Below are 25,535 nucleotides of genomic sequence, written 5' to 3'. Positions count from 1 at the left end.
CTCCATCCCCCTCATCTTACCTCCTTCCCTTCCCCACAGCACCTGTATATATATGTTTGTACATATTTATTACTCTATTTATTTATTTATTTTACTTGTACATATCTAATCTATTTATTTATTTTGTTAGTAGGTTTGGTTTTGTTCTCTGTCTCCCCCTTTTAGACTGTGAGCCCACTGTTGGGTCGGGGCTGTCTCTATATGTTGCCAACTTGTACTTCCCAAGCGCTCAATAAATATGATTGATGGATTGATTCTCTGGGCCCCAGTTCCCTCATCTGGAAAATGGGGATTAAGATTGTGAGCCCCACGTGGGACAGCCTGATCACCTTGTATTCCCTCAGCGCTTAGAACAGTGCTTGGCACGTAGTAAGCGCTTAACAAATACCATTATTATTATGATTATGTGCTTACCATCATTATTATTATTGTGCCGAGCACTGTTCTGAGCACTGAGATGGATGCAAGATAATCAGGCTGTCCCACGTGGGGTCCAGTCTTAACCCCCATTTTACCGATGAGGTAACTGAGGCCCAGAGAAGTTAAGTGGCTTACCCAAGGTCATGCCCCATCCCGCCAGCCCCCTGCCTCCTCGCTCCAGTGGCCTTCCACCTGGGTAACCTCTCCCCAGCTGCCTGCCTCAAGGCCGGCTCTCCCTCGGGGAGGGATCAGGTGTTTCTCAGGCCCGGGGCTCCAGTGACAGTCCTGCTATCAGGTAACGGATCCCATTTTCCACTGGCCCCGTGGCCTGTGCAGATGCCCAGGACCCAGGGCAAGGCTGTGCTTCCCCAGCCCTGGAGGGCGAAGCCAGCACCCAGCACCCGGCCCGAAGAATGGCTCAGAAACCCTGGCCTTGCTTTCCCCCACTGCCACTGCTGCTGCTGCCACTGCTGCTGCCCTGTTCAGGTGTGGGGAAGCGGGGCCGAACTGACGAGGGTGAAGGGGCTGCAGAAGGAGAGCTGGGAGCAGTAGAGGGATGGAGGAGGGCTGAGGGGAGGGGATAGAATGGCTCAGTGGATGGAGCTAGAGGCTGGAATCAAAAGGATCTGGGTCCTAATCCTGGCTATACCACCTGTCTGTGGGCAAGTCACTTAATTTCCCTGTGCCTCAGTTCCCTCACCTGTGAAATGGGGATTAAGCTGTGTGGCTTATTGGAAAGAGCCCCAGCTTGGGAGTCAGAGGACATGGGTTCTAAGCCTGGTTCTGCCCCTTGTCTGCCGGGTGACCTTGGGCAAGCTGCTTAACTTCTCTGTGCCTCAGTTACCTCATCTGGAAAATGGAGATTAAAGCTGTGAGCCCACCATGGGACAACATGATTACCTTGTATCCACCCCAGCGCTTAGAACAGTGTTCGGCGCATAGTAAGTGCTTAACGAGTATCATTATTATTATTATTATCATTAAGACTTCAAGATTCAGAGCCCCACGTGGGACACGGACTGTGTTCAACCTGATTAGCCTGTATCTACCTGGGCACGTAATACAGTGGCTGGCACATAGAAAGCGTGTAACAAATACCATTAAAAAAGAGAAGGGAGAGGGGCAGAGGGCCTGAGCGTTGGTGGGTCCACGCCCCAGCTTGCATTAGGGCTGCTGGGTAACGGCAGACCTCTCTCCGCTCCTCCTGGCAGCATCGCTGGGCCCCGAGGAACCTCAGCCTCGGAACCCTTTACGCTCCTCCCTAGGCCCGACTCCCTCCGGCCTCCTCTCCCGCCGTCAATTCTCTTCCTTCTTGGCCAACATCACCTCCATCCTGGAGAACCCAGAGTCCCGGGCCCCGGAGGGGAGGCCGGGGTCCCCCGGCCCCACGGCGGCCGCCACGCTGAGGCTCCACGACTTCCTGCTGGTCCTGCGGGGCAGCCGGGACTGGGAGCCGCTGCTGGGGCTGCTGGCGGACGTCCTGGCACTGGGGGCTGGCGAGCAGACGGCCCGAGCCTTCCTGGAGCGCCAGGCGGGCACCCTGGGGGGGCTGGCTGAAGTCCTGCTGACCACCTGGCTCCCCGGGGTGGCCCCGGCCCACCCCCAGCCCCGACCCCTTTGTGTCCGAGCCGGACCCCCCGATTGCGGCCTAGTGGCCGATTGGCTTCCCCCGCTGCTGCAGCTGCTGCGGCAGCCCCCGGCCAGTGCCCTCCCATCCTGGGAAGAGCCACCTCTGGCCCTCCTGCAGGGTCTCCTCCGCCTGCTCCCCGTCCTCGGGGGGCCGGGCCCCGACGGGAGGCTGCTAGCCGGGCTGCTGCGCTCCATGCGCTCCCCTTTCCAGTCAGCCGTCCATGGGGGGCTGCTGCGCCTCTCCGGGTCCCTGCGGGACGAGGTGTCCGCCCTCCTGGGAAGGCCGCAGCCCGGCGCTGATGGCCGGTGCCCGGGAGGTGAGTCAGGGGCTGGAGTTGGGGCTGGGGCCAGGGGCTGGGAGCTAGGCCGGGGGCACCCTGAGACCGCTTCCCTTCACCCCAGGTACTCCGCAGCAGCTGCTCCTGTGGTGAGTGGGAGGGGGCTTGGACGAGGGAGCCGAGGGCGGCGTTGGGTCCAGACCAGGCCTAGGGGGAGAGGGCGGTGGGGGGCCGGACAGCCAGGGGACCTGAAGGAGGCCTGAATTTGAGTGGGAAGGGGCAGGGGAGTGGGAGGTTCCAAAGCAACTTACCTTCTCACCTCCCTCCGCCGTGCATCCATTCCTCTCGGTCCCTCTGTTTGGTCTGAAGCAGCATGTTTCTCGGGAAGCAGCATGGCATAATGGATAGAGCATGGGCTGGGAGTCATAAAGTCATGGGTTCTAATCCCAGTTCCACCCCTTATCTGCTAGGTGGCCTTGGGCAAGGCGCTTCATTTCTCTGTGCCTCAATCACTTCATCTGCAAAATGGGGATTAAAACTGTCAGCCCCATGCGGGACAGGGACTGTGTCCAACCTGATTTGCTTGTATCCACCCCAGTGCTTAGTACGGTGCCTGGCACACAGTAAGCGATTAATACCATCATCATTATTACTGTTATTGTTCTCTTCCTCAAACCCTCTTTTCACCCTCTCTCCTTCTATATCTCCATCCCTGTGGTCGTTTCTCCCTCCTTCCATCCCTCTATTCTCTCTCCTGCTGCCCTTCCAATCTCCCTCCCCAGGGGCATCTGGAACAATGTCTCTTGGGACGCCCGGGCCCTGGGCTTCCTTTCTGGGGCACCCCCGCCGCCCCCGGCCTTCCTGCACTGCCTAACCGCAGGGGGACCGCTGCCGCCCAGGGCCCCGCGCCGCTCTGCCCATGACCCGGCGACGAGCAGCCCCCCGGCCCAGGCCCCAGCCGGCCCTCCCGAGATCTCCTGCAGAGAAACCTCTGCCCCCGCAGCCCCGCCAGGGATCTCCAACTTCACTTTCTTCCTGTATTGCCAACCCACCAACCGTTCCACCCACCCACCCCCAGGCCTGGCGGCCACCTGCGGAGCAGCTGCCAGCTACCTGGCCTCCCTGGAGGAGGGGGCCCAGGGCTGGCTGTGGGCTTGCCACGACCACTATCCGGCTCTCTTTGAGCGGACAGTCTGCAGGAACCGCTCCCTGCTGGCACTGCCCGGCCCCAACCGTGGCCTGGTCAGCTGGCTCTGTGGTGGCTCGGCCCCTGCCCGCTGCCCCTCGGGCCCTCCCCCCTCCCCTCTCACCCCAGGGGCCTTCTGGGGTTGCTTCCTGGAGAACCGCACCCTGTGGGCCGAGCGGCTCTGTGGTGAGGGCGGGCTACGGGCCGTGCCCCCCAACCACCGGGCCTGGGTGCGCCGCATGTGCCCTGGGGCCCCTCTGGACCCCGGAGGCTCCTCCCTGCCGCTGGCTGAGGCCTGTGGGCCCCCTGAGGAGCCCTGCCTGGATGGGGGTGGCTTCCAGGAGCTGGCCTGCGCCAATGCCACCCTGTACCAGGCTCTACTGCCCAGCCGGCCCTGGCTGGAGGGGCAGTGTGCGGGCAGCACCCGGCTCCGTGGCTGGGGCTGCCCCCTGGAAGAGCTGCTGGGCCCACTGCTCCCCCCACTGCTGCTGCCACCTCCCCACCCGCTGGAGCCCTCCCCGCTCTGCCAGGCACCGGGCCCTTTCCTGCTGGGCCTGCTGACCCAGCTGCCCCGCTGCCATGCCGCAGCCCCCACCCGCCCTGCCCGCCTGCACTACCTGCTGCGTCTGCTGTCCTTCCTCCTGGGCCCCGAGGCAGGGGGCGCGGAGGCCCGGGGGCCCCTGGGACAGGCCCTGCTGCTGTCCGGCCTGCCGGACAACCGCTCCTACTGGGGCTCCTTCCCCCCGGGGGCAGGGCTCAGCGTGCTGCAGACTGTCGGGGAATACTTGACTGGGGAGCAAGGGGCACCCGGCCCCAACTCTGACCCCATCTCCCACCCTGGCCCTGGGAAGAAGGAACTGCTGGCCTGCTACAGTGTTAGTGTCTGGGGATGCGGGTGGGGAGAGGGCTGGAAGGGGCATCAGGGAAGGCCCAGGTATTACGCTTGCTCCCACTCATACCTGCTCCAGGGTCGGGGTCACTGCAGAACTGCAGTTGGGGGCAGCCGGGAGTCAGAGGGGCTGGGGCAGGGTGATGGGGGCAATGGGTGGACCAGTCAGTGGGCCACGGAGTCTTGAGGGGGTTTGGGGGATGGCAGTTGGGGTGGGGAGCTTTCCCTGATGCCCTATGTGCCCCCTTGAGCAGCCGGTACTGTGGGAGCTGATCCAGGGAGCCGAGAACGCCCCGGCCTTACGGATACTGCTGCAGGTAACAGCTGGGGTGAGCGGGAAACGGGGTGCGGGAGCCGGGGGGAGGGGGAGCGACCAAATTCCTAATGGCCTGGACGGTGTCATCCCCCACCTCCAGGAGTACCTGCAGATGCCCCCGGAGAACCTGCAACAGTTGGTCCTTTCGGCCGAGAGTGAGGCCGTGCAGGGCTTTCTGGGCATCCTGCACCACGCCTGGCCTCAGCTGCAGGTGGGCGCCCTGGGGTCCGTGTGACCGGGCCCAGCGGGGTGGCAGAGGGAGCACACAGGGGCAGTGCCTGGGAGGGCAGGGGGATGCTGGAGTCGAGAAGACTGCCTCTGGTGTGGCCTGTCCTAAGGAGTAGGATTCCAGACATGCGGCACCACTGGATAGGCAGGAGGGGTGGACCAGAGTCCCCCTTGCTCCCGTCTCCCTGCTCCTCACTCACAGCTCTCTGGAGATGGGCCTGCTGGGTGCAGGGGGGCTTCTCCTCCCTCCTCTTCCTCTCTTTCCTCCCCTTCCTCTCCTTCCTCCCCTTCCTCCCCTCCCCTCCCAAGTGTCAGTGGCCCACAGGGGCAGCAAAAGAGTGGCCGGCAGGGACTTGGGCCTGAGACTGTCCGAAGCGAGCTGGGATGATGCGGTGGGGGTGGCAGCGATGGTGCCACCGTGCAAGATCTGTGGGAAGAGGTTTTAGAGGTTTAGACCCTGCTCAGCCTGATCCCGGCACACCCTTTGGGGGTGGATTTCCAGGTTCAAGGGGCCTGGACGTTTGGGGTGGAACCCCACAGGTGGGCAGGGGCTAAGGAGGAGTGAGAGCCCACGGCAATCAATCAGTGGTATGAACTGAGCGCTTACTGTGTGCACAGCACTGTACTAAGCATTTGGGAGAGGACAATACAGCTGTCCACAAGGAGCTTGCAGACGATGCCAGGAATGATCGAGGGGGTTGGGGGCGGCCCTGAGTCTGTGTCCGTGCCAGGTGCCCCCGGCGGAGGAGCAGGCGCTGGGCCGACTCACGGCCTTGCTGCTGCAGCGGGTGCCCCGTCTCACACCCCAGCTGTTCGTCGACCTGTCGCCCTTCGTCCCTTTCATGGATGTCACCGACCTGCTGCGCTTGCCCCCTGCCCTGCTGGTGAACGGCAGCGTGTGAGGCCCAGCCCGCCCGTGTCTGCCCTGGTCCCCCCATCAGTCAGTCAGTCAGTTGCATTTATTGAGTGCTCAATGTGTGCAGAGCACTGTACTAAGCAATTGGGAGAGCACAATATAACAATATAACAGAAGTATTCCCCACCACGGCAAGCTACCAGTCCCTGCCAGCCCGCTGTGCCCAAGGCCCCCACCTGCCCACAATGTTCCCGCCCTACTCCCGAGGGCGAGGCTCCCACCAGCCTCCCTGTGTCTGAGGCCCCTGCTGCCCCTACCATGTCTAAGGTCCAAGTCTTACTGTTCTTGCCCCCACCCCTGGTCAAAGTTGGCCAGGCCTTTCCCGCTCCCACCTCATCCCCCCCTCTCTAGGCCGGCTTCCCTCCCCATCCCCTCTCTCGGGGCAAGCCTGGCCCCTGCTTCACCCTCCTCAAGGCTGGCACAGCCCGAGCTTCCCGATTCCATGCCCGGTCTGGTTGCGGTCCTGGCCCCCCTCCCCACTTCCCGGCCCCTCCTCCTCCTCTAGTCATCGATCCCTAAGCGTTCAATAAATATGGCTGAATGAATGAATGAATCCCCACCCACCAAGCTCTCGGTCACCCAAGCTGGCTCCCCTCCTTCCCTGCCCCTCCCCTCACCGGGGTTGGGCAGGGCCGGGTCAGGCCGGGCCGGACCAGTGCGATCCTCTCCGTCTCGCCTCCTGCCTGGCCAGCCTGGCTGCCATCCGTGCCCACAGCCCTGACCTGAGCCCTAAGCAGAAGGAGGCCCTGGCCCAGAGACTGCTGGAACCCAAGGTGTTTGGGGCGGTGCCCGGCTGGCCCCAGGAGCTGCTGTGGTCTGTGCTGCCCCTGCTGCCCCACCTGCCCCTGGACCACTTCCTGCAGCTCAGCCCCACCCAGGTACAACCGGCCGGGGAGCTTTCTGGGGGGGGGGAAGGGGGAGAGCAGGGAGGGCAGGTGGGCCCGGCCCCTTCTTTGGACCCCGATTGGTCCCAGCTGGTTTTGTCAGCCAGTCGATCGTATTTACTGAGCACTTACTGGGTGCAGAGCACCGTACTAAGTCTCTGGGAGAGTACAATGTAACAATAAACAGACACACTACACAACGAGCTTACAATCTAGAGGAGAAGCTTACAGTGTAGAGCTTTGGCTCCTGCTGCCTTGGATTGGGGGCCGTTCTTTGCTTCCCCACCACCCCTCCTCCCCATAATGATCTTTGGGGTCCAGTGATTGTGCCCCAGTGTCTGGCTAGGAGGGGCCGGGCCTGGCTGGGATCCCCAGGGACCCTGGTATCCGCCTCCTTCAGATCCAGGCTCTGAGGGACAGCTGGCCCGGAGTGGGGCTGGGGCCAGGCCAAGCCCGCCATGTGCTGCGCAGCCTCGTGAACCAGAGCGGCCTGGACGGTGAGGAACAGATAAGCAGGTGAGTGGGAGTGGAGCCTGCGGGAGGGGTGGGACCAGGAGGACTTAAGGGGCTGGGGGAGGTCAGCAGGAGCAGCAGCCAGCGCGGGGGCATCATTAGCACAGTTTGAGCTCCCCTTACTAGACGTTGGGAAACCTAAAGATGCCGCAAGGGAGCCCAACTGGCATCTTTCTGATCTGGTCGCTCTCGGACAACCGTTATCCGTTCTGTGCCTCCACCCTGAACACTCTGTTCTGCCCTGTCCCTGCTCTGGAAATGGAAAGCGGATACCCATGGCAGACCCTGGCTCTGAGCTGGCATTGGTGGGTGGAGATCCTGAGGAAGGCAGGCGTGGTGCCAGATGGGGCTCCTGGTGACCAGCTCGGACTCACGCGGTGCCTTCCCCAGGCTGGGGCCCCTCGCCTGCTTCCTGAGCCCCGAGGAACTGCAGAGCTTGGCACCCCTGAGGGACCCGGCGGGGCCAGTGGAGCGGGGCCTGCTCCAGTGTGCTGCTGATGGAACCCTCAGCCCCCAGGGTCGCGTGAGGACTCTGCTCCCCTAACCCAGCCCCCCACCTCAACTTGCCCTAAAATAATAATAGTCATGGTATTTGTTAAGCACTCACTGTGTGCCAAGCACTGTTCTAAGCTTTGGGATAGATACAAACCAATCAGGTTGGACACAGTCCCCGTCCCGCATGGGGCCGCAATCTTAATCCCCGTTTTACAGATGAGGTAACTGAGGCAAAGAGAAGTGAAATGACTTGCCCGAGGTCACACAGCAGACAAGTGGGGGAGCCGGGATTAGAACTCAGGTCCTTCTGACTGCCAGGCCGTGCCCCATCCATTCGGCCATACTGATTCTCTCCCTGCGGCTTGGGTGGGCTGAGGGGGTTAAGAGCAGGGCCCTCTTCCGGGCCTGGCCCCAGGGCCCTGGTTTTAGCCGCCTTAGCCCCGTCCAAGCAGCCAGTCCCCTCCAAGGGGCAGGGGTCCCTGGGCACACCCCAACCAGGTGGGTTTCAGGTGGCGTACGAGCTGTTGAGGATGCTGCCCGGCGCCAGTGGGGCGGCCCTGAGCCCCCGAGAGTTGCGGGCCTGGGCCCCGCTCCTCCCCCAGCTCCGCCTCAGCTTCTGGCAGGCCCTGGCAGAGCCTCAGCTCCGAGCCATCCTCCCTGCCCTGCGTGATGCCAGCCTCACCCCTGCCCAGGTGAGTCCTCCTCATCCAGCCCACGAATCCTGCCTCCTGCCCCCCGCACCTGGCCCCAGCTCCTCCAGCCCATCTCACTCCGTCCTCAATGCCAGAGAGCTGAGGGGACGCTGGGCCCAGCTGGGGGCTAGGCTGGGAGGAAAGTGGTGGCCCGGAGCAGGGCTGGGGGCTCAGGGGGCCTGGGCTGTCTCTCCCATACCTCCCTCAGGCCACCCTGTTGTTGGAACGGCTCCTCCAGGAGGAAAATGTGAGTATTCCTCTTCTCGTCCCGACCCCACTGCGGCCCCCACCACCTCCCCGAGACTTCCTGCTCCTTTCTCCGTCCGAGGGGCCAAAATCCTGGGGCCCGGCCCCAGCCAGCAGGTGCCCCCAAACCACCTGCTCACTGGCCCCGGTCCCCTGCCGAGCCCAGGAGCACCACTCACACTCCCCCGAGGCTAGGACCCTGGACACCAGCCCGAGGCCGATGGTCAGACCCTCCAGGGCAAGGCTCCTGCCTTCTCCCCCAGCGGACTCTCCGGAGTGCTCAGAGTGCTCAGTATCGGGCTCGGTCCCCAACAGTCCATCAGTCTGACCGGCTGATTTATTGATTGATTTCCCCTGCCAAGAAGTACCTATAGATCAGCCCGGCTAGACAGTGCCTCACTGTCATTTGACTTGTCTCCCCTCGGGACCTTCTCTGCAGCCCCCTCCGGGCCCCTCGCTGGGACTGGGCAGGCTCTGCTACAGCAGCACCCTCTGACCTGTGACCACCCACCTGTCCCATGCCCTCCTCTCCCTGTCCCCACTGTTTTCCCTGCCTACACACCTTTCCCCGCGGGCTCAGGTGACCGAGGAGGACCTCTGCTTCCTGCGGCCGCTGCTGCACGGCCTCGGCCCCCGGACCCTCCGGGTCATCCCTGGACCCATCCTTGCCAGGGCCTGTCACTGTCTGATGCCCGCACTGGCCCAGCTCTCGCCCCCACAGATGGCGGCACTGCTGCAGGCCCTTCGGGTATGGACCGGAGTGGGCCTGACCCTCTGTCCCCACCCCCGCTCCACCCTGCCCCTAGGTCTTCCCCTCTCGGGGGTGGTGTGGGGTGGGCATCTCAGCAATCGATGGACGTTGCCTGGGATCTCGTGGTGGCTCCCCCACCAGCATCCTGGAGGCCTAAGGATGCTGGTTCTGGGGCTCCCGGGCTGGCAGGGGGAGGTGAGGGCCAAGAGGGCCTGAGCCCACGGGATTGGGTACCAGCCCCCGCCCCACGCTGCTCCTGGGCCCTTCCTCTCCTGGACTGCTCCCCACGGACCCGGGCCAGGCCTCCCCGCTGCCTCTCCAGAGGCCGCGTCCCGCCGTCTGGCCCGACTGCCTCATGTCCTTGCTGCCTCTGAAGCTGCTGCAGCGAGAGGCTCCAGCCCTGCTGGCCAACCGTAGCCGCTCCCGCAGGCTGCTCTGGTCCGAGCAGCAGGTGATGCTCACCCTCCCCGCTCCGCCCGCCCCGCTGCTTCTGTTCAACCCCTCTCTGCCGCCCCTGCCCTGTCTCTTCTCCTCCCAACCTCCGACCCCAGCTTCTCCTGCTCCCCAGCCCCTTCCCCAACCTCTCTCCCAGACCCCAGCATGGGCCCTCCCTAAGCCCAACCCTTCTTCCCGGGGCTCTCACGGGGCCCCGAGCCCTCCCTGTCCATGAGCTCTTCCCACCCCCTGGCCTAGGAAGGAAGGGTCTTGGAGAGGGGAGGGGTCTGCCCCTGGGGCTAGGGTCCAGGGGAAGCAGAGGGCAGCAGCAGCAGTAGCAGCGGCAGACCTGGGCAGGCCTTGGGGATGATCTCCTTTACACTGCCATCTCCCTGCCCTGACAGGCCCAGTTTCTCTGGAGAAAGATCCCAGCCTCCACCAATCTAACCCTCAGGAGCCTGCGGTGAGCGAGGGGCCATTCTGCCCCTCCCTTGGGGCACCCCTCTTCCCCCCACATCCCCCTCGAGCACTTTGACCCTATGACCTAGCCCCAGGGCCACCCCCTTTCTCCATCCCGTCACTGTCCTCTGCAGCCCCAGCAAGCTCTTCCCCATTTAGTCAGTCAGTCAGTCACATAATTGAGTGCTTACTTACTGTGTGCAGAGAACCGTACTAAGCATTTGGAGAGTGCAGTATAACAATATAACCATTCATTACTACCCGGATCCGAGCCCCGTCCGAGCCCAACAGGACTCCACGTAGCCTTGCCCTTGGGGTTGCCCCCAGTCCAGTCCCCAGTGCTGCCCTTGGTCCCAGAGAGCCACGCTGCAGAGGAGGCACTCAGCCAGTATCGAGCCTGACAGCTTCCTGTCCGCAGGGCTCTGGGGACCCTGGCAGGAGGAGTGTCCTGTGAGTCCCTGCAGCAGCTGGGTTGGACGACAGACTTCATGGAGGCAATGGGAATCATTTACCAACTGCCCACCCGAATGCGAGGAAGCCTGGTGAGGAGGCCCAGGGGCACCAGGAGGGGAAGGAACCTGGGGGAGGCTGTCTCTTGGTGTGCAAGCACCGTATCCAGATCCACATCCTCTTTGGGTTTTGGCCGACGTGTGCCCACCAGGCCTGCCATTGGGCTCCAGATCCCGATGGCGTCACCTGGCAGGTGTATTAAATGCCCAATTCAGATAAGCTGGTCCTAGAGAAAGCATTAGGTAATGACTGCAGGGAGTAAGCCCTCTGTCTGATGGAGCCTACTGATCATTTGTGTACTAAACCCTGCAGATTGGTTCCGAGGACTACGTCCCAGGCCACAAGTGTCCCAGGGTTTGCTGTTCCTTTGCCCAAACTCCTCTCTGACCTGTCCTCCATGTTCTCCCTAGACTGTCCCGATCTCTGGCTCCCTCCAACTCCTCCACTTTAGACTGGGGACAGAGAGAGCCCTCCCAGCCTGGTATTTCAAATGTCCTGGCAGCAATGGGTAGGGCTGGTAGGGCTTCAACTTCCCTTCCATGCCCATTTTCCCACGGGGGCGGCCCCAAACCACCCTTCTTTCCCCTCTCTTCCCCTCCCTCCACCGCCCTCTGCCCTCCCCTGCAGAGGGCCTGTGTCTGGGAAGAACTGCAGCGGCGGCTGGGTGTGCCCGGGCCAGAACTGGGGAGCCTGAGCCCGGAGATGCTGCTTGACTTACCGTGGGTTCTGGGGTCGAGGGTCAGAGGTCAGAGTTGGGAGGTGGGTGGCCCCCTCTGGTTGGTGGAAGCCTGAGAGGGAGGGTCTTGGGGAAGGTCCAGGGCCCAGCAGCAGTCAATCATTGCCCATCTATGCTGTGGAAGGGGACTTGGGGTATCTGCTGTCATTTCCTGTCCCTCTGCAGGTGATCCCTCAGGCCCAGCGCATCACGGTTTAGTTTCAGGTCATCGCATTGACAGAAGACCCAACCCTGAGTCCTAGCTCAAGAGTCCAGGGAGGAAGGGAAGGAGAGGAGAACTGGGGGAGGGAGGGTGTCCTCTCTGGCCTTCCCTTCTTCTAGCATTCCCTGCCCTCTCTTAGCCCCTTCCCTGGACCAATCCGCTTTGGTCCAGGCACCCTGAGGATTCCAAGGATGCAGTACCGTGGTGGACCCCAGCATTCCTACCCCATCCTGAGGCCCCTCCAGGCACCGAGGCTTCGGTCACTCAGCCATCTGCATCCACCCAGGACGCATGGCAGCCTGAGTTCCTGGGAATGGTGGGGCTGTGCAGTATATGATGTCACCTCTTGACATCACTCTGGTTAGCAAAGGAGGGGGCGGCTCATGGAGGCCACTTCCCATCCGGGGCTCTGATCAATTTCAGAGTAGGGAAGTATGGGTCTGCCCGATGTCGCTTTATGCCCAGAGAACCAGGACCCTGAGTGATGTCATATTCTGTCTGGGGACAAGGGGCTGTCTGCTGTCTCTTCCCATTTGGGCCCAGTTGTTCCGCCTCCACAGAGCCCGGATGATGGACAGCCTGTCCAGTGAGTCCATCCTGAGGGTGTTGGAGCTGGTGCGGCGTGAGCCCGAGCGGCTGTTGACGCTGCCTCCCCAACGCCGGGCAGCCTTGGCAGAGCGGGCACTGCGCAGCCTGGTAAGGACTCCATTTGCCAGCTCCCCCTTGCCCTAGATGGATGCCACTGAAGGAGGGAGCACCCTGGGTCGGTTGGTCTCCCTTCTTGTTTGCCGCATTCCTGTTCTCCTCTCCCCCCAGTATCTTCTCTGACTCCGCCCCCTAGGCTGGGCCCCATCCCTCTGTCCCCTTCCTCCCTATGCTACCACTTCTCCCGGAAGGAAGTTCTGAGGGCTGGAGGTAGAAGAACCAGAGGGCACCAAGGAGCCAGAGGGGCCAGGGGGTCTGGTTTTCCCAATGGCGTCTAGTCCACAGGCACCTCCTACAGGTCCCACCGGATGGCCCTCTCTCGGAGGAAGTGCTGGGGGCTCTGGGGCCCCTGGCTGGCTTCCTAGGGGCAGAGAGCGCTGGCCGCATCCCTCCTCAGGCCCTCCTGCCCCTGCTCGGCCAGCTGCGGCGCTCCTGCCTGGGAGGGGATTTTACCACGAAGCTGGGTCAGCTGCTGCTCCAGGAGCCTGCACTGGGGTACGAACTCCGGGACTTCAATGCCCTCCAGGACCCCACCCGCCCTGCCAGGCCCCGATCCTGATCTTCCCTTCCTCTCCGGGACTAGAACTGCTTCCCCTGATGATCCCACCCCTGGATCCCAACTCTTCCCTCCCTTGTTCCCTCTAGGCTCCCTCTCCCACTCCTGTCTGCCCTGCCCCCCACCCCCACCCCGGGCCACCTTCGGCCTTGCCATGTCATCCTCCAGCCTTACTTCCTTCCTTCCCAGCTCCCCCGTTTCAGGTTTGTCCAGGAACCCCCTTACAGGGACTGACTCCTATGCTCCTCTTTCTTCCCTCCTCCCTCTCCTACCGTCTCCCTTCCTTCCTGGCTGCCTTCCTGCCTTCCTCCCTCCCTCCCTCCCTCGCTTCCTCCCTCGCTTCCTCCCTCCCTTCCTCCCTTCCTCCCTCCCTCCCTTCCTTCCTTCCTTCCTTCCTTCCTTCCTTCCTTCCTTCCTTCCTTCCTTCCTTCCTTCCTTCCTTCCTTTCTTCCTTCCTTCCTTCCTTCCTCCCTCCCTCCTTTCCTCCCTTCCTTCCTTCCTCTCTCCCCTCCTTCCTCCTTCCCTCCATCTGGTCTTCCAGGATACCTGAGCTGTGGGGCCAAGAGGAGGTGGAGCAAGCCGGGCGCCTGGTTCTGTTGCTGCCCCCCGAAGCCATCCACCGGCTGCCAAAGGTGAAGGGCCGGCTGGGGAGCCTGGCCAATATGGCCAATGGGAGTGAGACTAGGGGATGTGGAGTGGATCTGGGGACTCAAGGGGGCAGCGAGACAGGGCTTCGGTTCTGGAACCCCAGCTGCCCTGTTTCTCCTAGGAAGCCCTGATCCCTGAGACTCTGGAACAGATCTTGGAACAGCAGCGGTCCTGGGAGCAGAGCCAGGTCGGGCAGCTGTGCCAGGGGGTAGAGGCCACTCCTGGAAAACTCGCCCTCGTGGCTGGGGCTGTGCAGGCTGGATCCGGAGGCCTTCCAAGTAGGACACCCCATGGGTTCACCCAGATACCAACCCCCTAATTGCCCCTATTCCCCATTCCAAGGCCAAAGTATCTGTGATCCAGGTGGGAAACAGAGCTCCCACCCTGCTGCTCTGCTGCTCTGCCACCCTGCCGCCCTCCTGACCAGCTTTCGGACCCCACCCCTTCTTCTAACCCCAACTGGAAAAACTGGGGTCACCAGGACTCAGGGCCAGGATGGTAGATGTTGGTTGATTCCTGGCCCACCCTGGCAGGCCCCGTGCCCAGCTGTGCCCACGTACGGGGGACCTTTCCGGCTGCCTGGTCAGCAACCCAGATTGCGGGAATGGAGCCCTCCGACTTTGAGGACTGCCTGGTGCTGTTTGCTGGGGATCCCGGGCTCCAGCCTGAGCAGCTGCGAGTGGCCATGGACAAGGCCAAGCAGGTGAGGTGGGGAGAGGGGCTGGGGGAGATGGGATTGTGGGGACATTAGTGGACGGGGAGGGTGAGTGTCTTCTCACGGTCCCCTCTCTCCACTCCCAGGTGTGGGGTCCCCCTCGGGGACTCCGCCGAGAGCAGACCTTGCAGCTGGGCCGACTCCTGCTGGGACTGGGGGAGCGGGAGCTTCAGGACTTGGTGTTGACTGACTGGGGGGTCCTGGGCAGCCTGGGACAGCTGGATGGCTGGACCCCAAAGCAGGTGATCGTCCCTTTCCACCCCATCTACCTCCCCTTGCCCGCGGGGTCTCCTAAGTGGGCCCCCTCTCCCATGCCCATTCCCCCAACCATCAGCAGCAGGTTCTGCATATCCTCAGAGGGCTGGATACTATACAGGATTCTGAGAATAGCAAGGTGACCTCCCAGCCTTTGAGGAGCTTCCAGTCCATTGGCCTAGAGAGCCAGGTGGAGTCTTTCTCCCTCTCTTTCTCCCTTTCTCTTCCTCTCTCTGTCTCAAACCCTCCTCCACCTGGGTACTGGGTGACCCTCGTGCCCTCCAGCCCACTCCAACCCCCTTTCTATCTTTCCAGCTCCGGGCCGTGGCTTCCAGCTTCCTGCGACAGAGCGGTCGGTCCCTGGGCAGCCTGGACCTCACCCACTTGGCAGCCTTGGGCCATGCCCTCTGTGGGCTGAAGCCAGACCAGATGAAGCACATACGCAGCCGTGAATTCAGGTTCCAAAGAAGCGGGGCTGGGTTTCCTGGAGCAGGGTCCCTGGGCAGAGCCTCGGGGGGTGGGATCTCCTGAGGAAGAATCCCTTGGGGTATGGCTTTGGGAGGGGGGTCTCCTGGAGCAGGGTCCCCAGGGCGGAGCTTTGGGGATAGTGTTTCCTGAGGAAGGGTCCCCTTGGGGCAGGACCTGGTTGGGGACGCACAGGGTCAGGATATCTGGAGCAGATTTGCTGCCAAAAGCTGAGTCGCCCCTCACCTCCCAGTGACCACACTCCCCTTCCTCGTCTCCCCGATAGCCAGGCAGTGTTCTTTCTGGGTTCCCTGCCTCTCCGGTGCTCGGAGGAGCAGCTGGAGGCCCTGGCTCAGCTCCTCGTCTTGCCTGGGGGCTTTGGGCCCGTGAGCTCTTGGCAACCCGAGATCTTCACTGAGATTGGCACCCTGGCAGGTGAGTACCGGGCTGGGAGTGGGGAGTGGGTGGACGGTGAGGGAGACTGGGGATGGGGCCCGGCAGGGATCCAGGAGTTCACTTGCGCCTCCCTCTTCCTCTCCTCCCTCCTCCTCCCTCTCCATCGCCCCCTGTCCCCCTAACCCCCTGCCCACCACCCTATGCCCACAGCGGGGCTCCCAGACCTGGCATTGTCAGCGCTGCTGCGAAGACAACTTCGGGGCCTCACCCCCCAGGCCATCGCCCTCATCCCGCCCCCCAAATTAGCTGTGAGTACGGGGCGGGCCGGGGAAGGGCTGGGCCGCTTCCCTCCCTCCCGTCCTCCGGGGGAGCGGGCAGTCACTGGGTCCCTCCCCTACCCAGGTGGTGTTCAGCCCAGCCCAGCTGTTTGGCCTCACCAGTGCCCAGGCCGCAGCGGTCACCCCACAGCAAGCCACCTCTCTGACCCCTGAGCAACGGCGAGCGATTACTCAAGCCCAGCAGGAAGGCCAGGAAGCACCTGAGCAGCAGGGTGAGATGTCTGACCTCGGGGAACTTGGACTTCTCTGGCTCCCACTACCCCGCAATACCCTGTGGGCCTGAGGGGACTGAAGGGTGGGGACCCCACTCTCAAGGGTTGGGGGCTGAGTCCCCACCTCTCCGAAGCAGCAGCCCCCTGACCCTTCCGCCCTTTCACAGGTCGGAGTGCAGCCGGGATCCCTCCTGCGTGGCCGCTGTCCCCGTGGGTCCTCTCCCTGACCATCTGTCTGCTTGGGGTCGAGGCTTGGGAGGGGGTCCTGGGGGGCCCTGGGGGCTCTGGGAACAAGGAATAAAGGTCAAATGGCCAAGCACCCCGTTGTTGGGGTCTGGGGGGGGGGGTCTCTGAGGGGAAAGCCCCTCCCCTGTATCCTGCTGTTGTAGCCACAGGCCAGTCCTCTCCACCCCACCCTGCTCCACCCGCTAGACTGGCCCAGACCCAACACGCAGAGCCTGTCGCATTACCGGATTTTACTGGATGCGTCGTGGCCCAAGTCCCGGGGGCGGGGGCTGGGCAGGGGCCGAGTCAGGGCTGGGGTCCAGCGAGGGGCTGGAGGTGGGGTCAGTCAGTCAGTGGGTCAGTGCTTGGGGGTGGTGGCGAGGGGAGCCGGCACGCGGATGTCCTGGCCCTTCTCCAGACGCCGCTCACAGTCTACCAGGTAATTGACACCGTCGATGACCAGCTGGACCAGTTCCACCTATGGGGCATTCACTGCTCACTTGTGCATCCCCCGCTGCCGCCGCCTCCCTCCACACCCGCCCCGAGCTCCTCCCCAGCCCCGGCTCTCCTCCAGTCCCCAGCTCCGAGGGTCCAAGGACGGGGGTCTCTCACCTCCGACCTCCCCAGACGGTCCAAGTTGGAGATGTCAAACGTGCTGCCCGTGGCCGCTGTGTCCACACCCCCAGTGCCACGTTTCTGCAGCCTCAGGTTCTCCAGGATCTTAGGGAAGCGACTGTCCTGTGGGGGCCGTCGAGGCAGGGTCAGAGCAGATCATCCCCCCGACCCCTGACCCAAGCCAGACACCGGGCCCTGCCAGGCAGGGCCCGTTCCCCGTACCCACCGCCTTGCTCGCCCTTTGGCACTGCCTGCCCTAATCGTCAGTCTGCCATCTGTACTGAGCCCCTACTGACGTGTTCGGGGCCACTGTACTGAGCCCCTCCAGGAGCCTCCAGTCTTGCTGGGGGACTCGTTCGCCCACGGGGTCCAGCTCTCCCGCAGGCTTCCCCACCTTGCTCAGCAGGGGCAGTTTGACGTGGACGCCGGCCCGCAGTCCGGTGCCCAGGTTGGAGGGGCAGGTGAGGATGTAGCCCAGACGCTCGTTCCACATGAACTCCCAGCCGCGCTCCTGGATCAGCCGCTCCACCTGAGGTCACCCCCGGAACCCCAGGCCCATTGTCAGCACTGCTCCTCTCCCACCCATCAACATCATCAATCGTATTTATTGAGCGCTTACTATGTGCAGAGCACTGTACATAGTACAGCAGAGCACCCATGGACGCGCAGGCCTGCCCAGCCTAAACCAGTCAGGGGCCCAATCCCAACCCCTACCGGGTTAATCCGGGGACACACAACACAGTAAGGCCCACACACGTACACACACCCTCCCTCCTCCCCCACTTCCCTGCCTCTATGCTCGAACATCACCCCTAGCTTGAACGATGGGGAATGGAGAGGTCCCATGAGCTACAGCCACAGACCCAGGTACCTCTCCTCTCCCCGGGTTGCCTTCCCCTACAGCCCAGACTCATTCTTCTGGCAGGATCCCCGACCCTGTCCCGAAGCCCACCTCCCGGGGTCCTCAGGTCTCCCCTGACCTCTTTGAGTCCCCTGCAGAACCTCTCAAACACCCTCTTCATGTTTCCACCCTTCTCCATGGAGATGACCCGAGTGTGATCCTCTTCATTCACCCAGATCAGGAAGCTCTTCTCGTTATTGTGCCTGGGGAGGAGGAAGGAGGAGGAATGAGAGGGGCCGGGGCCGAAGCCAGGATAGAGGTGGGGGACAGGGCTAGGCGGAGAGAGATGGGGGTGGCATCTGGGCACTGGAGGTTAGGGGCAGGGTCCACAGGGCAGGGGCGAGGGAGGATTCCATACCAGATTCCACGGGCATCGGGCCAGTCTCGGGCCATGCCAGCTGCAGTCAGCAAGGGGGACACGGGTTTGTCAAACAGGAAGTGATCCTAAGGGGTGAAGGGGGAGCATGGGTGATAGGTACTCTGCACTCCCCCCACCTCCCCTAGCACTCTACCCTTCACTGCGTTTTTCCCCCCTCCAACTGGACCTTTTCCAGGCTGTGGCATGGTCCTCTTGGACTTCCCCCACTACCATTCCTCCTTCACATCCAGTCCTCACGTAGCCCGTCTTCCTCCTCCCAACCGCCATCCCTCCCTCTCCACGGGGCCGAAGCCCTCACATCGATGAGCTGCTGCTGCTCCGCCTCCGTCATGTCGCTGAGCCGGTAGTAGCGTCCCTCCAGGTCTCCTTTCAAGCCACTCAGCGCGTCTACCACCACCCTCTCCACCTCTCGCCGTTCGGCCCGCGTACACGCGGGGGGCAGGCTGAGCCCCCGGATGCTGCGGCCCGTCCGCACCCGTGAGGACAGCACGTACCGCTCGTCAAAGTGGCCGGACCGGATCTGGGTTGGGGGGACAGAGAGGTTGGGGGGCTCGAGGAGCAGCTGGGGGGTCTGGGAAGTCACTCTGGGGAGCAGAAAGGACTAGGGGGCCCGGGGCTGGTGGGGAGGGGGTTACGCTGGGGTCAGGGAAGGGACAGAGGGGCATGAGGAGAGACCAGGGCAACCTGTTTTGCAGGGATCATGTCTACCAACTCTGTTATGTTGCTCTTTCCCAAGCACTCAGTGCACACAGTAAGCGCTCAATAAATACAACTGATGGACTGATCCTGGGGACCTAGGGAGGACAGGAGGGATGGACATAGAGAGCGAGGAGGCCTGGTGGAAGGTCGCCCTCCTCGGTGAAAGGATGTGAGGGTTCAGTTGAAATCCAGAGGGAACATGGCATCAGTGAGTCCGTGGAAGAGTCAGGGAGACCATGAGGGATCAAAGGGAGAAAGAGGTAGCTGATGATAATAATAACGATGGCATTTATTAAGCGCTTACTATGTGCAAAGCACTGTTCTAAGCGCTGGGGAGGTTACAAGGTGATCAGGTTGTCCCACGGGGGGCTCACAGCCTTAATCCCCATTTTACAGATGAGGTAACTGAGGCCCAGAGAAGTGAAGTGACTTGCTCGAAGTCACACAGCTGACAATTGGCGGAGCTGGGATTTGAACTCATGACCTCTGACTCCAAAGCCCGTGCTCTTTCCACTGAGCCATGCTGCTGATCAAGGAAGACATTCGGAGACTTCCCATTCTGAGCTTGTGCAAGGGTCTGAGAGTTGATGGGAAGACCCCTCTCCCCAGAGGCTTGTCCTTCCCATAGGACATAGGAGCAGCATTATCCTGGGTCAGACCAGGGGCCAAGTCGGTCCCATGTTCTGTGTGAAAGCAACCACAGGGAAGCAGCTTGGCTTAGTGGAAAGAGCCCGGGCTTGGGAGTCAGAGGTCACGGGTTCTATTCCCGGCTCCGCCACTTGTCAGCTGTGTGTCTTTAGGAAAGTCACCTCACTTCTCTGTGCCTCAGTTACCTCATCTGTAAAATGGGGATTAAGACTGTGATCCCAATGTGGGACAACCTCATTACATTTTTTCTACACCAGCGCTTAGAACAGTGCTTGGCACTTAGTGCTTAACAAATACTATCATCATCATGGAGAAGCAGCGTGGCTCAGTGGAAAGAGCACGGGTTTTGGAGTTAGAGGTCATGGGTTCAAATCCCAGCTCCACCAACTGTCAGCTGTGTGACTCTGGGCAAGTCACAACTTCTCCGTGCCTCAGTTACCTCATCTGGAAAATGGGGATTAAAACTGTGAGCCCCCCGTGGGACAATCTGATCACTTTGTAACCTCCCCAGCGCTTAGAACAGTGCTTTGCACATAGTAAGCGCTTAACAAATACCATTATTATTATTATTATTATTATTATCATCATCATCAACCATCAGATGCGTGAGATGAATGACTGTCGGCCTGGGACCGTCCATCACGATGGTTCATTTTTTTCAATTACTAATTCATCGTGGACCTGTAGGCCATTAAACCTAATTAATCTCCTCATGGACTTCCAACCCCTATAACTTTCCTCTTCAAGTCTCCCTCTAGGGGCCTCATCCACGAAATGAGCCAAGCCCTTCTTGAAGCTATTGATCTTTTCACTCTATACAGCTTCCTGGGAAAAAGAATTCCATGTGCTTCCCAATTCTCGTTGGTCTTGAGCAGGCCTGCTTCGACCTGCAGTGAGGCCCCTTAGCCCTTCCGATGGGGTTTCGGTGAGCAACGATTTAGAGTTGCCTCTTCTCGCTCCCTTCATGATTTTATACACTTGGCTCACTTCCTTGCTCAGCCCTCCCCTATCCAGACTAAAGGATCCCACTGACCTTCCCCACCTAATCCAGACTAAAGGATCCCACTGACCTTCCCCACCTAATCTGGAAACTTCTTTGTCCCCCAATCATCCGGCTTTCTATGAACTGCCTCTTTCTCCCCCTTTCTCCACCATCTCAGCTCACAGTCAACCCAGAGGGGGAATCAATTTGGGAACCCCTTCCCCTCCTCCTACTGAGCCCCTAGCTGCCTGGATCTCCTAATGGGGTGGTTGGGTTGAGGCTTGGGCGAGCATTCCCAGCCATCCACCTTGCTGGCTTCCAGGTCGGTTATGTGTCTCATGGAGCGGGGATTGTAGCCATTGTGTCGCTCCTGGATCACCGGGTCAAACAGGTCCGCGAACACCTGGAGAAATGAGTGAGCATCAGCAGGGCCGAGTTAGAGACCCCTCCTCTATTCCCCACCCGTGGTCCCACAAAGTCCAGGCCCATTCAAGCCCCGGACCTGGGGGCCGAGAGGTTGGTTTGGGGAACCAGGTCGGGGGTGGAAGGGGAGCAGGGGTCAGTGTGGGAGAAGGGCCACGTGAAGGCTTCATAGGACACTGACCTCATAGGTCTCTTCATCTCCAGCCACCATGCCCACGGTCTTGATGAAGGGGTGGCCGGGGTTGTCCACGCCCGTCTGGATACACTGGTCTAATGTCCAGCCAGTAGGTGTGGTCTTGTCACAGAGCCGGGCGTAAAGGGTCGGGGTCAGATGGCTGGCCATGCAGTTGTTGTGCTTGCGGAGGTCAGGGTACTCGGCACTGGGGAAGAAGGGTAGGTGTGGGGGATCACAATGTGTGTGTTTGTGTGTGGCGCGGTGGGGGGCATGTTGTGAGGGACTCGGGGCAGCCTGGAAAGTCTAACAGGAGTCCCAGGGAGCTAATATGTTCAGATCCCCACAGGCTGATCCTGACGTAGGGCTGATCCCCAGGGGTTCAGCTTGGGTCTGGATAGACCAGTTCTCCAGAGCGGGGCTGGCTCCCATCAGCAGTTGCCCTGGGCAGGTGGGCCATCCCAGTCTAGGGCCAACTAAACTGTGGCTCTGAAGAGGGACCTCTCCCTCTCCCCCGACCCACCTCAGCCTGGGAAGTACAGTCCAGGAGGAGAGGGGAGAGGAGTCCAGATCTGACTTGTCTTTTAGGCATCATCGGAGGTTCCTCCAGACCCGCAGCGTTCACTACTAAGTTCTCCCCATCCCAGGTAGCGGGCTGGACCAGTTTCAATCTGATCCTCGAGGGGTGGGGTGGGGGGCCCAGGGCCGGGCTGACGGGGGCACCGGACAGGGAGGACAAGGAAAGCAGAGCTTCTGGTGCTGCTCTGGGGGCGGGGATTGGGTCTCCTCCCCCTAACCCCACCCCTGCCCGGGGATTAATGGGTGACAGACTAATCGCCTTAGCCAGAGCCCCCTCCTCCCAAGTCTGCCATCCCGTCTCAGCCCTCCAACCTCCGCCATCTGGCTCAGAGACCCCCTCCCCCTCAACTTCTCCTTCGACTCCCTAGGTTCAGGACCAGCGGACAAGGAAATGTAGGAAGGTGGGGAACAGGTGGGGCTGGGGCTGTGTGGAGGCGGCGGAGTTCCCCGGGCTCCCTGGGCCTGGGCAGAGGCTTTTGGAGGGAGCGGAGGGTGGGTGAGAGGGTGGGGGAAGGAGGGTGACAGGGCAGGGGTTCTACCGGTCCAGATCCCAGAGGGAGGGGCAGGGAGAAGCTGGGAAAAGGACTCCAGGAATGTCTGGTCCCCATGTCCCCGCCCTTCGTCGAGGCCTGGTGGGGAGCAATGATGGTTCCTTCGCTTCCTTATCCTTCTGGCCCCGAGTGTCCCCTTGCCTTTCCATCTCTGTCGTCCACTCTCGGCGCCGATTGATTAGCTTGTAGCTACCTCAGCGCTTAGAAAGGTGCCCAGCGCCCGGTAAGCGCTTAAGAAATTCCGTCGTTATCACCATCATTTTTCTTATTCCCCTCCACCTCCTCCCTCCGGGGCTTCTCGGGCCCAGCCTCCGGCGATCTCCCCACTGTGTCGTGCGGCCCCTGCCCTCCCTCCAGGCCTCCCCGGGCCTCCCCGGGCCTCCCGGGGCCCCGTACCTGGGCGGGTACAGCCTTCTCCGCTCCCCGGCGGCCCGCAGCGGGTCCGGGCGGAGCAGGAAGCCCGCGGCCAGAGAGCCGGCGCCGGCCGCGGCGAGGAGCCGGAGCCCCGGGCGGGCGGACAGCAGGCGGGAGAAGGGACCGGCCATGGCGGGAGAGGGCCTCGGACCTCGGGCAGCCGGAACCGGGCGGGAACCGGGCGGGAACCGGGCAGGACCGGAGCGGGATGAGAGGCTGGAGCCGGAGATGCGGGGAGCGGTGCGCAGTCAGGCGCGGGGCGGGGGCGGGCGCCGCAGTCCCGGGGGGAGGGGCTCATGGAGAAGCCCCTCCTCCCCTCCCCAACCCCTCCCCAACGGGAGGATGGGGGGCCCGGGGGGCCTGTCGGGGGGGACCCCCTCTTCCGAGCTCCCGTTCCCCCCGGTTCAGCACCAGCCCCGCGGACAGCGCCCTCCCACCCGGCTTCACCGGACCCCGCATCCCCGGTTCACGTTGGATGATGATGGCATTTATTAAGCGCTTACTCTGCGCAAAGCACTGTTCTAAGCGCTGGGGAGGTTACAAGGTGATCAGGTTGTCCCACCTGGGGCTCACAGTCTTCATCCCCATTTTCCGGATGAGGTCCCTGAGGCCCAGAGAAGCGAAGTGACTTGCCCAAGTCACACAGCTGACAGTTGGCGGAGGCGGGATTTGAACCCATGACCTCTGAATCCAAAGCCTGTGCTCTTTCCACTGAGCCATGCTGCTTCTCTGATTAATAATAATAATGATGGCATTTGGTAAGCGCTTACTATGTGCAAAGCACTGTTCTAAGCGCTGGGAGGTTACAAGGTGATCAGGTTGTCCCACCTGGGGCTCACAGTCTTCATCCCCATTTGCCGGATGAGGTCACTGAGGCCCAGAGAAGCGAAGTGATGTGCCCAAGTGACACAGCTGACAATTGGCGGAGCCGGGATTTGAACCCATGACCTCTGACTCCAAAGCCTGTGCTCTTTCCACTGCGCCATATTGCTTCTCTAATTAATAATAATAATGATGGCATTGGGCAAGCGCTTACTATGATGTGCCAAGCACTGTCCTAAGCGCTGGGGGGGGGATCCAAGGTGATCGAGTTGTCCCACGTAGGGCTCACAGTCTTCATCCCCATTTGACAGACGAGGGAACTGAGGCGCAGAGAAGTTAAGGGACTTGTCCAAGGTCACAAAGCAGACAGGTGGGGGAGCCAGAATTAGAACCCATGACCTCTGATTCCCGAGCCCGTGCTCTTTCCACTGAACCACGCTGCTTCTCTAATTATTATTATGACATTGGTTAAGCGCTTACTATGTGCCAAGCAGTATTCTAAGCGTTGGGGTAGATACAAGGTAATCAGGTTGTCCCACGTGGGGTTCACAGTCTTAATCCCCATTTTACCGATGAGGGAACTGAGGCACAGAGAAGTGGCTTGCCCAAGGTCACACACAGCAGACAAGTAGAGAAGCGGAGTGGCTCAGTGGAAAGAGCCCGGGCTTCGGAGTCAGAGGTCATGGGTTCGAATCCCGGCTCCCCCACAGGTCTGCTGTGTGACCTTGGGCAAGTCACTTCCCTTCTCTGAGCCTCAGTTACCTCATCTGGGAAATGGGGATTAAGACTGGGAGCCCCCCGTGGGACAACCTGATCACCTTGTAGCCCTCCCCAGCGCTTAGAACAGTGCTGCGCACATAGTAAGCGCTTAACAAATGCCGTCTTTATTATTATTATGACAAGTGGTGGAGTCGGGATTAGAACCCACGTCCTCGGACTATGCTGCTTCTCTAGGGTCCCCTTTGCCCGGCGGAGGGGCTCAGGGCCAGGGGAGCAAGCGGAGGGTGTCCTCTCTTCTCCTCCGGCCCTTCCCTTTCCAGCCAGGCCACCCCTCCTTCCAGAGGCCATGCTGGGGAGACCTGTATGAGACCCCAGGTCCTCTCCCTCATCTACCCCCACGGGCATGAGGGGCAAAACCCGGAGGCCGGGAAAGAAAAAGGAGGCGGCATTTGGGGGAGAGAGGGGACAAGAAAGAGAAGGAAGGGGGTCCCGGCCCCAGAGAGGGACGGAAATTAGAGGGACAGAGGGAGGGGGAAACCCCAGAGAGCGAGAAGGACAGGTGGAAAAAAGGTAATAAATAATGATGGTATTTGGTAAGTGCTTACTATGTGCCAGGCACTGTACTAAGCGCCGGGGTGGATACAAGCAAATTGGGTTGGACCCCAGTCCCGCATAGCGCCAAGGATCTGGGGGAGAGAAAGGGGAACCGATTAAGGGCCAGAGGGAGGGATGGGGTCATTTATTCATTCATTCAATTGTACCTATTGAGCTCTTACGGCGGGCAAAGCACTGTACTAAGCGCTTGAGAGAGTACAATAGAGCAATAAAAATAATCCCTGCCCACAACAAGCTTAGAGGGCTCCGGGTGTGGCATGGGGAAAGGCATGAAGAGGACAAGGAGGAGATCTGGGGTGGGGGCTTGGCGCAAGGGACGGACCCGGAAGAGATTTGGAATGAAACTTGAGGAGGCTCTAAAAGGTGACAGGAAGGTGACAAAGGAAACTTGGGAGAGACTCAAGGGCTCAGGGGCGGGGGAAGGCGACATGGAAACCTGAGGAGGCTGATGGAAAATAGACACAGGGAGACGGGAAGGTAGGGAGACAGGCAGGAAAGGAAACAGGCAGGCTGCTGAAGGTCACCTCTTTCCTTGGATTCATTCATTCATTCAATCGTATTTATTGAGCGCTTAATGTGTGCAGAACACTGCACTAAGCGCTTGAAAAATAATAATTATGGCATTTGTTAAGCGCTTACAATGTGCAAAGCACTGTTCTAAGCTCTGGGGGGGGGGGGGATACAAGGTGATGGGGTTGTCCCATGTGGGGCTCAC

General features: G+C 61.2%; 2 protein-coding genes across 2 annotated transcripts; one reads left to right on the top strand and one right to left on the bottom strand.

Moving 5' to 3' along the window:
- The first annotated feature begins 833 nt into the window (after positions 1-833).
- Positions 834-16,376, top strand: STRC (stereocilin). Its single transcript, XM_038750674.1, has 28 exons — positions 834-906; positions 1,632-2,366; positions 2,452-2,476; positions 3,110-4,388; positions 4,657-4,719; positions 4,819-4,929; positions 5,678-5,844; positions 6,554-6,740; positions 7,147-7,262; positions 7,650-7,782; positions 8,264-8,446; positions 8,655-8,693; positions 9,273-9,440; positions 9,766-9,894; positions 10,283-10,341; positions 10,756-10,879; positions 11,475-11,566; positions 12,346-12,481; positions 12,789-12,985; positions 13,588-13,678; positions 13,816-13,972; positions 14,228-14,397; positions 14,496-14,651; positions 14,980-15,122; positions 15,416-15,564; positions 15,736-15,833; positions 15,928-16,075; positions 16,243-16,376. The coding sequence occupies exons 1-28, from the start codon at positions 834-836 to the stop codon at positions 16,374-16,376; spliced, it is 5,262 nt and encodes a 1,753-aa protein (XP_038606602.1).
- Positions 16,377-16,536: 160 nt separating this feature from the next.
- On the bottom strand, positions 16,537-22,794 carry LOC119931538 (creatine kinase U-type, mitochondrial). The gene is made up of 9 exons (XM_038750298.1): positions 22,646-22,794; positions 21,129-21,327; positions 20,832-20,927; positions 18,494-18,715; positions 18,175-18,260; positions 17,896-18,019; positions 17,310-17,444; positions 16,913-17,038; positions 16,537-16,778 (listed from the first exon to the last, which is right to left on the bottom strand). The coding sequence occupies exons 1-9, from the start codon at positions 22,792-22,794 to the stop codon at positions 16,659-16,661; spliced, it is 1,257 nt and encodes a 418-aa protein (XP_038606226.1). The 3' UTR covers positions 16,537-16,658.
- Positions 22,795-25,535: the final 2,741 nt, after the last annotated feature.

Source organism: Tachyglossus aculeatus, chromosome 8, assembly GCF_015852505.1.
Source record: "Tachyglossus aculeatus isolate mTacAcu1 chromosome 8, mTacAcu1.pri, whole genome shotgun sequence".
In the NCBI taxonomy this organism is placed as follows: domain Eukaryota; kingdom Metazoa; phylum Chordata; class Mammalia; order Monotremata; family Tachyglossidae; genus Tachyglossus; species Tachyglossus aculeatus.
This window is presented reverse-complemented; position numbering and strand designations above follow the sequence as displayed.